This window comes from Spea bombifrons, chromosome 8 (assembly GCF_027358695.1).
Source record: "Spea bombifrons isolate aSpeBom1 chromosome 8, aSpeBom1.2.pri, whole genome shotgun sequence".
Taxonomy (NCBI): domain Eukaryota; kingdom Metazoa; phylum Chordata; class Amphibia; order Anura; family Pelobatidae; genus Spea; species Spea bombifrons.
This window is the reverse complement of record NC_071094.1, coordinates 16,179,386-16,192,768: the sequence shown is the minus strand read 5'-3', so window position 1 is coordinate 16,192,768 and position 13,383 is coordinate 16,179,386. Positions and strand designations below refer to the sequence as shown.

The 13,383-nt window shown below is 42.7% G+C and overlaps 1 protein-coding gene across 1 annotated transcript in view; it reads left to right on the top strand.

Annotated features, from left to right (window-relative positions):
• Positions 1 to 13,383, top strand: part of PAPPA (pappalysin 1) — a 492,315-nt gene that overhangs the window by 344,625 nt on the left and 134,307 nt on the right. Inside the window, exons 15-16 of the mRNA XM_053473077.1 lie at positions 7,460 to 7,643; positions 10,137 to 10,347. Coding sequence (XP_053329052.1) covers positions 7,460 to 7,643; positions 10,137 to 10,347 — 395 coding nt within the window. The remainder of the gene's footprint in view (positions 1 to 7,459; positions 7,644 to 10,136; positions 10,348 to 13,383) is intronic.

Sequence of the window (13,383 nt, the reverse complement as noted above, 5' to 3'; positions counted from 1 at the left end):
CAGTGGCGGCATCAACTTCACAGGCTCCTTTGGGTCAGCTGTTGAGGAGGGCTGGATCTAATTTCCAGCCATATCTGCCCAGGACCGCCGGGGCTTGCTATGACAGTCCTTATACACATGGTCTGTCTTGCCACATCCGTTGCACAGCTAGTGGTGAGGTGGCCCCATTCTCCACAGGGGCCTAGTTTCGGCAGGGCAGGTCGCCTGAGTGTGCCCATAGCCTCCGCACCTCCTGCACAGTAATGGCATCCCCGGGTAGAAGCAGTATACTCTGTTGCTACCGATGGAGAAACTCTGGAGGGGGGAATGCACTATTCCACCGACCCCTTCAATGTGCTCTTTTAACTGGAGGAACCTCCTCTTCCCATTCCAAATCCCCATCTCATTCCGTTCCTTCTGTGGGTTAGATACTTTATTACAATAGCGATATAACCAGGCAATGATAGCTTCATCAAACACATATGGGTTATACATGTGAACAGTAAGAGGGATTTCCTCACCACCATACAGCGACATAAAGCAGAGTCCATCCAATCGAGGGTCATCTTTCTTTCCCCTGAGCTTCTTATAATTGTTGTGACACACACCGATGTTCAGTAGTGTTACTATATATGTACCTTTAACTTGGTCTTGCAGGCAGTAGATGTTTTGAAGTCTCCCATCCTTAACAGACGCAAACCTGATGGTTGCAGGCATTTTCCTTTCACCAGAGCAACAAAAATTACCGTATTTGCTCGATTATAAGACAAGGTATTTTCCAGAAAAATACCCCTCGTCTTATAATCGGGGTCGTCTTATAATCAGACCTCAACAAGGTCTGCCTATGAGACTAAGATCCAGATCCCCCGCAGCGATGCAGGGGACCTGGATCCGCCTGTCTCTCCCCCCCCCCCAACTTACCGGTACTTCTGAGTCCCCAGTGCTAAGTCCGGGCAGCGTGCAGAGCTCTACGCGATTCGCTTACGCAACTTCCGCTGCAGCCGGGAGGAGGTGCGGTTAGCAGCGGGGGTTGTCTGCGTCCATCGCGCAGACCTTCCCCGGCTGTCAGAGATCAGAGTTCCCCGTGGAGGAGGGAGGGGGAGGGAGTGTTAATATATAAGGCATAAGGCATTTCTGGAGGCAGAGTGCTCTGTGAAATGCCTTTTAACCCCCTTAATGCCACTCTGCCTCCAGAAATGCCTTTTAACCCTCTATACGCCACTCTGCCTCCTGAAATGCCTTATACCTCCCTATATGCCACTCTGCCCCATAATATGCCTTTTAACCCCCTAAATGCCAGAGTGGCATATAGGGGTATAAGGCAATTCTGGAGGGAGTGTGGCACATAGGGGGTCAAAAAGGCATATCATGGGGCACAGTGGAATTTAGAGGGTTAAAAGGCATATCATGGGGCACAGTGGCATATAGGGGGTGTAAGGCATTTCTGGGGCAGAGTGGCAAGCCAGGGGGCAGATGTGCATAACTGGGGGGGGCAGGTTGAAAAAAAAGGAAATAAAAACAAAATATTTTTCTCAATCATAGCTTTTATTAAAACAAAATTGTTCACATAGTTTACATGAATTAACATTTACTGGTAAAACTTTTTTCCTATAGGGTCATCTTATATTCAGGCTTTTTCTTTTTTTCATAAATTAATATTCAGATTTTGGGGGGTCGTCTTATAATCAGGGTTGTCTTATAATCGAGCAAATATGGTACTCTAGCTTAAGGTAGGCAGTCTGCTGCCTTAAATAACTGTTTTAAACGCAACAATGCCCAAACACACAGCTACAACAGAAGGCAGATACTGCAATGCAAAGGCCCAGAATGGTGGAATTAGCAGGTATTAAAGAGGGGGCTGTACCCAGGTAACAAGATGCAGCTGGTCAGGTTGTTAGTCTTCATAGTGCTGTGATCTGACAGATTGAAAAATATACTTTCTCCAAATGTGGCCCATTTGCCCCCAAACAGCCAGGCTAACCCATGCATGGGTGGTATCACTGTACTCAGGAGACGTTGCTGAACATATATTGGGGTGTTGTGTGACAGTAGTGACATATAACAGGAGCTGTAAATTCACACCTGAAGTACAATTTGTATCCTAAAAAAACCCACAAAATAAATTACTGCCACAAAGTTTGACAAAGTGTGGTAGAATTAGTACATGGAATAGGTTAAAATACCAGCATTTGAAATACCTTGAGTTGTCTAAACTTCACAGTTGTCCCAAATAGCACATGGGGCAGAATGACCAGATATGGAAAAATTGGTTTTGAGATAGCAAAATGCTACTTGTACTTATTGCCCTATAATTTACAAAAAAAATACCATATACCATATAAATGATATGATGCAATCAAAATCTAAGCCCTTTTTATCCTGAAAATAAACAATATATAACTTGTGTGGGTTCAGTGTGACAACTTACCTTCCACCCGCCCGAACCGCCGCCACTCCGAGGTCCCTCAATGCCAGCAGCCACCGCCAGGATCCTCCGACCGCATGGTCTCTGGTACTATCAGGCAAGCGCCTGCTGTGTGGCCAATATCGGCTCGATGGAATCGCATTTTCTCCAGGATCCGTACAGCCTATTAAAGGGACATTAACCTATGCGTCAAGCCTCCATTTCGATCTTGGGAGGGAAATTCAATTGCAAGGACTATTTAAACATGGTTCTTATGCTGTATCAGTGCCTGTGATAGTGCCTTGTGCATCTGGGCGTGTATAATAAACTACTGATTCCTTGGTTCTGACCTTGGCTTGTTTTGACATGCCTTTCTGTCTCCTGCGTTTGACTCAGCTTCTTGTTTGATTATCCTGTCCTCGCTAATCCTTGACCTCGGCTTCGTGTAAAGACTACGTCTTCTGAACGTTTATCTGATCCAGATTCTCTCAGCGTTCCTGCCTTTCATATTCACCTGGTGGTTTATACCAAGTCCTGCACTGCTGATCTTCTAGCCGTGACATATTATCAAAGGCCACACCATGGACCCTGCAGACTTGGTACATGTTTCCTCTCATCAAGTCCACCAAGATCAGGTGCTGGCATTGCATGCTTCTCATCTTTAGTCGCTGGAACAAATGGTGGACACTATTATGGAGTTACTCAGATCTTTAACCACCCCGGGTCCATCACCCTTGTCAGCACCCTCAGTGGCAGCTCCTGCAGTTCTTATTTCTGAAACTGACAGACAGCGGGGAGGAAAACCTCCTAAGAACTCCTAACCTGCTCCGAGATGAGGCCCTTGCTTGGGCTTCTTCGCTAATAGAACATAATTCTATACACAACAAAGGAATGGGAACAAGGAACACAAGGGATGGAGTGAGGAGCCGAGATCCTCAGACGCTTCTCCTTTAAGCAAGGATAGGATATCTTAACTGGAACATGGGGAGAGGAGAGAGGAACCGAAATCTTCAGATGATTCATGGATGGGGAAAGGTACAAAAGAAACAGACAAACATGAATACAGGAACTAGCTTTGGACTATTTGATAACAATTGTATTCAAAAGTATTCGGTGGGTCCTGAACCCTGCCTCATGAATTACTAATAAACTGAAACTAAACATTGAATCTAAACACAAAACCAAGAAGGACATACCTTTGAGACAAACATAACAAACTGGTGGGGCACACATTATAAAGGAAACAGGAGCTGAAGCTAAGAGCAGAACTGGCATCAAAGAATCAGAAGCACAGAACAGAGCATGTGGAAATCCAGGAATGGATTACAGCCAAGGGGGAACTCTAGCGAGACGAGAAGAACTCTAGCGAGACAGGGGGACACTAGAGAGAAGCAGTTCCACAGCCTGAATGGATCCTGACACTGCCCTTACACATCCTTGCCTTTACACGCATATGCACATACACACACCAGCTTACAACTACCTACAGTTCTCCTACACATACCTGGCCATTAACACGCCTATACACATTACACTGCCCTTACATACACCTGCCCTTACACACTGCCTTTAGACACATCTGCCCATAAACACACAAATACATATACGCATACACTGCCCTAACACACAACTGCCAATAAACACACATACACTGCCCTGACACATGACTGCTCATAAACATACACATACACATACCTACACTGCCCATACGCACAAGCTTACAAACACACACACACACACACACACACACACACACACACACATATATACAAATACACTGCCTTCACACCCTCTTACAATGTCTTAACTTTCTCATCTTCTATCCATCCAGTCGTAGGAGCGCAAGCTCTGTCACTCCAGACTTCTGCTTTGGTGCTCCCTCATCACTATGTGTCGGCTTTTGGTGCAGAGTGTGCGGGTACCACGTCATATCCTAGCGCTCTGCATCAATTGCCGGCATGTAGTGATTAGGGAGCCAAGGTTTGAAGTGACAGACTTTGTGCTCCCTAATGTTGGTCCGGTTAGAGGGGGGATTGTGATCTTCCCAACCAGTCCTGCAGGCTGCAACTGCTGATCGGGTGGCTGTGCACCCCCTCGCAGCTGCTCCCAAGTCGAGTGCCTCTCTCGTCCCACCCTTCCTACAGCCCTAGCAAAGTGGGACAGAGGTAGGGACAGGCAGGACAGTGGGACAGAGTCCCAAAATCGGGACTCTCGGGGGGCATGGATATTTAATCTCCTACACTGTCCCTTCCCACTTTACCTAATCAAAATAGCTTGTAATTGCAGCAGTCCAATGAATGGACGAATCCTACTGAAACTTCAGGAAATTTGCACATTGCTTTTGGCAGTTTCGTTGAGGATTAGCCTTCGTTTTCTGAATGCACAAGTCATAGAATTTGTGGGGTACGCTAAATCAGATAGTAGCAAATCACAGTTGAACAAAGGTAGAGCATCATTTCTTAAAATACTTTGGTCCTTAAGTGTAAAAACATGTAAAACAACAGTGTTGGTCCTTAAGGAGTTCAATACTACCTAATTAAAAATATCACAATTTTACTTTCAACATCATCTTTCAGTGCTGTTGATGTCATTTGGGATTTGAACGTTGTGTCACTGATGTCATTTTTATGTAGATGACATACACTATATGGACACCTATTGGGACACCTGACCATTACGGGGACTTTTATGACATTGCATTCTAAACACATAGAGCATTGTCCTTAAAGATCTTTCTATGCTGAAGGGGACATACCCAGACATTTTGGACAATGCCAACTTTGTGGGGAACAGTTTGGGGAAAGCCCTTTTCCATTCCAGCATGACTGTACCCCAGTGCACAAAGCAAGGACACATAAATAAATGGTTTGATGAGTTTGGTGTGGAAGAACTTGACTGGCACACACAGAGCCCTGAGCGCAACTCCACTGAACACGTTTGGGAACTGGAACTGGAACGGAGATTGTGAGTCAGGCCTCTCATCAGTGGCATCGCTACAGGGGGCTACTAGGTTATTCCTTGCCCCCCCCGTTGCCCCCCCGCCGAATTTGGAACTACCCAGGACAGTCTCGGAATGGGACTTTAACCCCTTGACTGCTAACGACGGCATGGTGCCGTCGCTAGCAGTCCCAGTCAGGTGCTAACGACGGCACAAAGCCGTCGCTAGCACTACCCTACCTTGATCTGCCCCGGTGATCTGCCCCTCAAACTGAAGGGCATCACCGGGGCCACCCGATCCGCCCGGTGACGTCTCGCGCAATGACGTCACCGCGCAACTTTATTAACAACTGACAATTGTCAGTTAAAGAGGTATGGGGGCTGTATCTCAGGCATCTAAGCAGCTACAGACCCCCAACATATACCGTTGGAAAGGCAATCACCTTATATTATGTAAAAAAGAATAAAAAATATTAAGTTAAAAAAATAAAAAAGTAAAAAAAATAGATGAAAAAAGATCAAAATTGCCTAGAGACCCCCAAATTAAATTATTTAAACATAAACTAGTTTAACTTAAAAAAAAAAAAAAGTTTTAGTATTCTAGCTAAATGATCACTGTGGTAGCCAATGTTACCACAGTGTGTTTCCATACATTATTTATGTATACCTGCAAGTACAGGGTTTGCATGTCTTGTTCAGTTGATTAATACCTGCAATGCTGTTTCCATGTATTTATTTGATCTATACCTTCAATGCTACGTTTCATATATTATTATTGTATACCTGCAAATACAGGATTTGTATGTCTGATTCTGTTTATTTGATATATACCTTCAGTGCTGAGATCACAAGTGAGTTTCAGTTGATCTATACATGCAAAGCTGGGTTTGTATGTTAATATGTTGATCTATACCTGCTATCGGCAGCAGGGTCTAATATTTATATATATATATATATATATTTATATATATATATATATATATATATATATCAGCAGCAGGGACTAATATTAATATATATATCGGCAACTGGGGCTAATATTAATATATATGGGCAGCAGGGGCTAATATATATATATATATCAGCAGCAGGATCTAATGTTAGGCCCTGAAATCATTTAGTGCAAAAGTTAAGGTATTGTGTTGTTTACTAAATTGTGGCTTCAGGCTTCCCGGCACCGGAAGTTGTATACGCGTATTGCGTAGATATACCCCGCCAGCCCTGCAAGACACCCGGGAGTCTGCTCTGGTAAGTCTTGGGGGCCGAGGTAAAATGCATCGTGCGGACGTTCACCGGCTGCGGCGATGCGCGTAAACAACCTCCGCTGCCGGCACGTCTGCACGATGTGCTTTAACAATCTCCCTTGCCGGGACTCCCCTTGTGGGAATTCCCGGCAAGGGAGATTGTTAAAGCACATCGTGCAGATGTGCCGGCAGCGGAGGTTGTTTACACGTGCATCGCTGCAGCCGGTGAACATCTGCGCAATGCGCTTAGACAATCTCCCGTGCCGGCACTCCCTCCGTGGGAAGTGCTGGCAGGGGAGGCTGTGTGAGCGTATCAGAGAGTATCCTAACCCTGTTGCCTGCCCGGAGCCCGGAACTGCATGTCCCAGGCGTTGGGCGCTAGACCCTGAATATAAGCCGCACCCCCGCTTTAAAGACTTAAAGTGGGGAGAAAAAGTGCGGCCTATCTTCGGGCCAATATGGTATAAATGTTTTTTTAGTGGTATGATTTAATGGTGGAAATTATTAATGCCCCCCCCCAGTTTGACTGTGGTATCTTGTGTGCCCCCCCTATATATTGTTTCTAGAGTCGCCACTGCCTCTCATTCAACATCAATGTCTGACTTCACAAATGCTCTACTGGATGAATGGGCAAAAATTCCCACGGAAACACTCCAAAATCTTGTGGAAGCTGTGCAAAGGACCAACTACATATTCATGTCTATGTATTAAGAATATGATGTTATAAACGTCCCTGTTGGTTTAATGGTCAGGTGTCCCAATACTTTTGTCCATATACTGTATTTCAATACACAATACCAAATATTCTACAAATTAAACTGACTGTTTATATAACATGTTAGGGATGTTTAAGAATTTGGTTTTCTTAGGTGACGTGGCATGGTTTCTTTTCCAGTTTGATTCCCATATAAATATAACTTGCAGAAATGGCAAGTGGAACAAGCAGGTGACCTGTGAACCTGTGGACTGTGGCTTCCCTGATAAGAATCATATTTACCCTGCATCTTTCTACTGCCCCAAAGGAACCACTTATGGAAAACAGTGCTCGTTTCAGTGTCGACCCCCTGCACAGCTCAGAGGTAGTATATCACTTACTATTGTGTATGTGTTGTTGAATGTTATATGTAAAAAACATATGTATAATAGGAAGTGTTAAATAATTAGTTCCTCCTTCTACAATATCACTAATAAAAATAATATTACAGAGAATGGGTCCAAGTACAATATCATATTTCGAATATACTACATTGACTACAACCCTCTATTGTCTGTCACTCAGCCACTGCCTAATCCATTCAACAATACATATAATACAAGGGGTATAACAACATGAGAATTGACGGACTAAATAAACCGATACAATAGGTGAAGAGAGCACTGCTCGCAATCTTACAATCTTGAGGGAATGGGGTGAGGACAAACATAGGGCACAGAGAAAGGGTGAGAGGTAGTGTAGGGTTGCATCAGTGACAGGGCAGTTCAGCTTAGATGGTATGCTTTTCCGGAGAAGTGGGTTTTGAGATGTTTCTTGGGAGGGAGGGTGAATGCTAAAGTTTTGGTGGAAGTAGATTCCAGAGATATAGGGCAGCCCTAGTGAAATCTTGCAGATGGGAAAAGGAAGAGGTGATAAGTGAGGAGGAAAGCCTTAGCCCATAGGAAGAAGGTACGGATCAAGTAGGAGAGTATTTGTTTATGAGGGCAGAAATATATGGAAGAGCAGTATTTTAACATTTTGATTTAGCAGCACTATAGGGCAATCTGAATGGTCTTTATCTGGATCCTTGTTGGGTTTTAAAATTACTATCATGCAAGCTATTGTGAATGCCAATGGATAATTTTTAAGGTCAATTTTATACAAATAAGTCAACACTGTAGTCTCCTCCCTCTCCCACATTTGGCCATGGGGTCTTACGTGAGAACAGAGACCATATGTTCCTTTTGACCCCGTCCTCTGTTGAAGTATGAAATAATGCTTATTTGTTAAATTGGCTGTTTCTAAGCTGTTGGCTGTTAGCTTTCCTAAAAAGGGTGATTCCCTAATCCTTGTTATCTGGGGTAGCCTGTAAAAGAGTCTAGAAGTACATTCGGAACACTGTACACAGTTCTTCTTTGGTAGTTGGGGTGGAACCTTTTTATAGGGTGCGCTAGGTATATATGCGTTCTTTTACTGTAGATAGGTGTCTAAGATGTCATGGCACATTGCATGTCTGTATTATGTGTCCTCCGTCCTCCAAGAGGGTTTGCATGTAAAGCTGAGTGGTCTGTTTAAGATTATCATTAAGCGTTTTGGAATGTGTCCCACTCTCTGCTCTGTTTGAGCATCCCAGAAGAGTGGAAGCTGTTATAGCTGCAAAGGGGAACCAACTACATATTAATGATATGTATTTAGAATGTAATGTCATAAGTCACTGTTGGTGTGATGGTCAAATGTACCAATACTCTGGAATAAGGCTGCTACTGTTCTAACAATAGTATAGCATGCTGGCTTGTGGCACTACTTGACTGCAACGATTAGGAGGCTTAGGCACTTTGTTAAGATGCAATCCATGTAAGAACAGCTTTAATGTAAACTGTTTCAATAAATGTTATTTTTTAAGTCACTCTGGTTAATTAGCCTCTTGTTTATCCAGTTGGATGCAAGGAGCTTTTGTGAGGCTACCAGCTTTGTCCCTTAAATGGCTTATGTGGGAACACCATGCTTTAATTCTGTTCCTAAGAAGATACATTAAAAAATGACACTGTATCTCCCATGTATTCCTCTTTAGCAGACAGCCGCATACAATAAATATTGGTTGTGACGATCCCCATTTAAGAAAACAAGGCAGGCTTCTTTCTAGTTGATTGCCCTTCTCCATAAGATACCATGGAGAAGATGAGAGGGACCATCCGTGGTATTAAAACCACCTTTATTTCTGAATTCTATTTAAAAGTTGAAAATAAATTCATGACACAGGACAACAATATGGACGCAACTCATCAGTGACAACTACTCTACTGAGGATTTTTTTTTTATTTTTTTTTCCTATGTTGCGGTAATATACTTACATGCCTAATTAAAAACTTGTATATTGTTTCATTCCTACTAATCTGCAGTTTTTAGAATACCTAATTTTGTTTTTTTTGTTTTTTCGGTACATGTTTAGCTACATTTGATACAGATCAGCCCTGTCCTAAGCACATTTAGAGAGTAGTGGCCCAAAATTCTTAAATCTCACCAGTCTAGAGGCATCTGCCTGCCCCCTTGCCATACCCTCTTTTCTCCCCGAATTTCCCTCTTTTATCAGAGCTTAGGATGTTTGGTCGGTATTTGTGGAAGTATACAGTATTTATATACGGCAAAACTATCCTGCTCTTTCAAACTATGCCTACATCCCTAGGTATATATGTGTCACAGTATTCTGCTTATTTATATGTTTATATAAACATAGCTAATTAACTTTTTTCTGTATTGGGACAAACAAGAAAAAAAGAGGAAATAGAAAGTTAAAAAATAAAGTGATGAAGATGAAGACGTTTCCTTTTGATCTAAAAATGGACTTTTGCCACTGTACTTCTCCACATTTGTATTTTAGGAACCAATAATATGTTGAACTGTTTAGAAGATGGACTGTGGTCTTTTCCTGAAGCCTTCTGTGAGCTCATGTGTTTGACTCCTCCTCCATTGCCTGACGCTGTCCTGCAGACCAAACGCTGTCAATCAGGAGGCCATAAAGTGGGGTCTTATTGCAAATATAAATGCAAGCCAGGTTATCATGTTGCCGATCCATCCAAGAAGACAAAAAAGTAAGTAGAACTAATAGTCATATACGATTGTTATTAATTAATAAGTATGTTTCTGTCACGCAAGGAGAGTTAGATTCAAGATTGAAGACAAGCCAAGGTCAGGGCACTAGCAATCAGGGTCAACGAGTAAGCTAGCCAGGGTCAAACACTGAAGACTGTAATCAGAATGTAACATAGGCATGACCATCAGAGGGCAAGGTTCAATTATTTCTGATAGTTAATAGGAAATGGAAGATTTTGGTACCTATTTTGAAATTGACTCCAAAATTCTAAAAGTCTACCACATTAGTTCAGATACATCAAGTCTCCTAGCCATCTTGGGTATCCGAAAACAAATTTGCTTATCTCTAAGATAAAACGATATATACATCGCCAAGACTGATCACTCGCCAAAGATACATATGCAACAAAAAATAAAAAGCAACGTAGTATAGACATGTTGGTAAAACTCAGGATGTATCACTCTTGGAGTAACACACATTTAATTGAGTCTTATGATCCAGGCTCAAAGATCTCAGCACTTGGTATATGTGTTTCCAGAAAAACCTTAAGGTCTGGTGGACGTCAGATTTTCACCTACAGAAATATCCATTAACAAAGCTCATTTGTGGCGTCCTAACAAGTTGGCTCCTCACCTACTTGTTTTAAAGATATTCCCAGTAGGGAGTTTAAAATATGTGCACTTCAGGCACAGCCAGCTACTTTGGTTTTCCAGTTCACATCAGGAAGATTAAAGTCACCCATGATTATAACTTTTCCCTTCACTGTCATTTTAGCTATGGCCTCAATTAGTAGATTATCTAGCTCTTCTACTTGTCCAGGGGGTCCATAAATCACACCTACAAGTTACTGTACCTGTACTTTTACCAAATTGTAATGTACCCCAAACTGACTGTATGTTCTCCTCACCAACTTGTGTTAGATTAGATTTTATGTTATATTTCACTTATAGGGCCACCCCCCCCCTTATTGCTCTTTCTGTCTTTTCTATATAAAGAGTACCCCGGTATTGTTACATCCCAGTTATTTTTCTAAGTTGCCATTACTGACACAAGTTCATGGATCGTATTCCCTAAACTGCGAGCATTTGTAGACATGACTTTTAGCTTGTCAATTAACACATATGCTGCATGCGCTTTTTTGTCCTTGTTTTGGGGGGCAAAATATATGCTTCTTCTTATTATCTGTACAAACCAAGCCCACAGATCCACCCACATGACTACTAACTAAAGCACTTTCCCTTTCTATACTGTCTAGCCTGGTATTTACCCCCCCCATTCCTAGTTTAAAATCTCCTCCAACTGTCTAGCTATCCTCTTCCTAAGCACATTTGACCCTCTTGCATTCAGGTGTAATCCATCACGACTATACAGATCATACCCCAAAGCAAAATCTCCCGCTGTCTAATCTCCCGCTGTCTTTCTGGTGTAGCACATGACACTTGTCTCAGATAATACTACATTGCAGGTCCATTTTTTTTATTTTACACCTGAAATTACATAGAAACATAGAAAGTGATGGCAGATAAGAAACATTCGGCCCATACCTCTGAATACTTTCCTTAGTACCTGGCCTTATGCTATATCTAGCTTAGCTTTATGCCTATCCCATGCTTGCTTAAATGTCTTCAGTGTCTACCACTTTTGTTGGAAGGCTATTCCATGCATCCACTACCCTTTCTTAAAGTAATATTTCCTGATGTTACCTTTAAACCTTTGCCCCTCTAGCTTAAGACTATGTCCTCGTGTGGTGGTAGTATTTCTCCTTTTAAATAAACTCTCTTCCACGTGTTGATTCCCTTTAAGTATTTAAATGTTTCTCTCATATCCCCCCTGTCACGTCTTTCTTCCAGGCTATATAGGTTAAGATACCTTTCCTGCTAAATTTTATCCTGTAATCCATGAACCATTTTAGTAGCCCTATCTATATCCTTCTGGAGATTCGGTCTCCAGTACTGTACACAATACTCCAAGTGAGGTACCACCAGTGCTCTGTACAACAGCAAGAGGATAGACCTTTATCCTCTTCTACATACCTTCCTTCTTTTGTTTTTTAATCTAACTAACCCTTGTTTTACTTTCCCGTTACCTTTTAGGACTCTCCATCTTCCTCTTACAATGTCATGGGTGCCGATGTCTTGATGGGTGCATCAAGACAGCTGGATCCTTACCAGCTCCTTCCAATAAGCTATCCACTCTGTCTGCAACATGCCAAACCCAGGCACCAGGCACCTCTGTCTGTTCTCTTAATAACAGAATCATGCTATAACTTGTATTCCTCTGTCAGAAATGATCTCGGTGGGCAAGCCATGTAAATGAACCACCTCTTGGAAGAAGACATCGGCTAATGCAGAAGCATTGGGTAGTTTTTTGTAAAGTGGTCCACCGCCACAAATATCCCTGTATGACCCTTCAAATTGGGCAGATCAGCAGTAAAGCCCATAGGTATGTGAGCCCGTGGGGCCGAAGGAAGAGGTTGGAGTAAGATGTCTTATATTTATACCAGGAGGAACCCAGATTGCAGGAATGAACTGGCATGATAACACAGAACACTCTCTGAGAGACCTTGAGGCAGATAATAGGACGCTTTGTGGATTGTCCTAAGCACGGTTAAACAGGAGGTGTAATGGGAAGCTGCTGAACACAGCCAGGGTCAGGGTACTGGAGGTCACGGATAGTAATATGACAAGCCAGGGTCAGGATACCAGAGGTCACATATAGTAATATGACAAGCCAGATATACTGGAGATTCTTGTGGTCAGTCAGAATCAAGGTGGAAACTGGACTCATTCCAGCAGATGCCACCAGGGAAAGTATGACAGCAAGTAGCTCCTTCTTACTGACATCGTAATTTCTTTCTGCAGGGGTGAATCATTTAAAAAAATGACCACAAGGATGCAAAGGACCACTGTATAAGGCTGTTTGGGAAAGAACTGCTCCATCCCCGGACTCTGATGTGTCAAATTATAGGACAAAGGGTAACTGTGGATCAGAATGTCTCAATACTAGAGTTGTGATACACTTGTTCTTGAGGCGC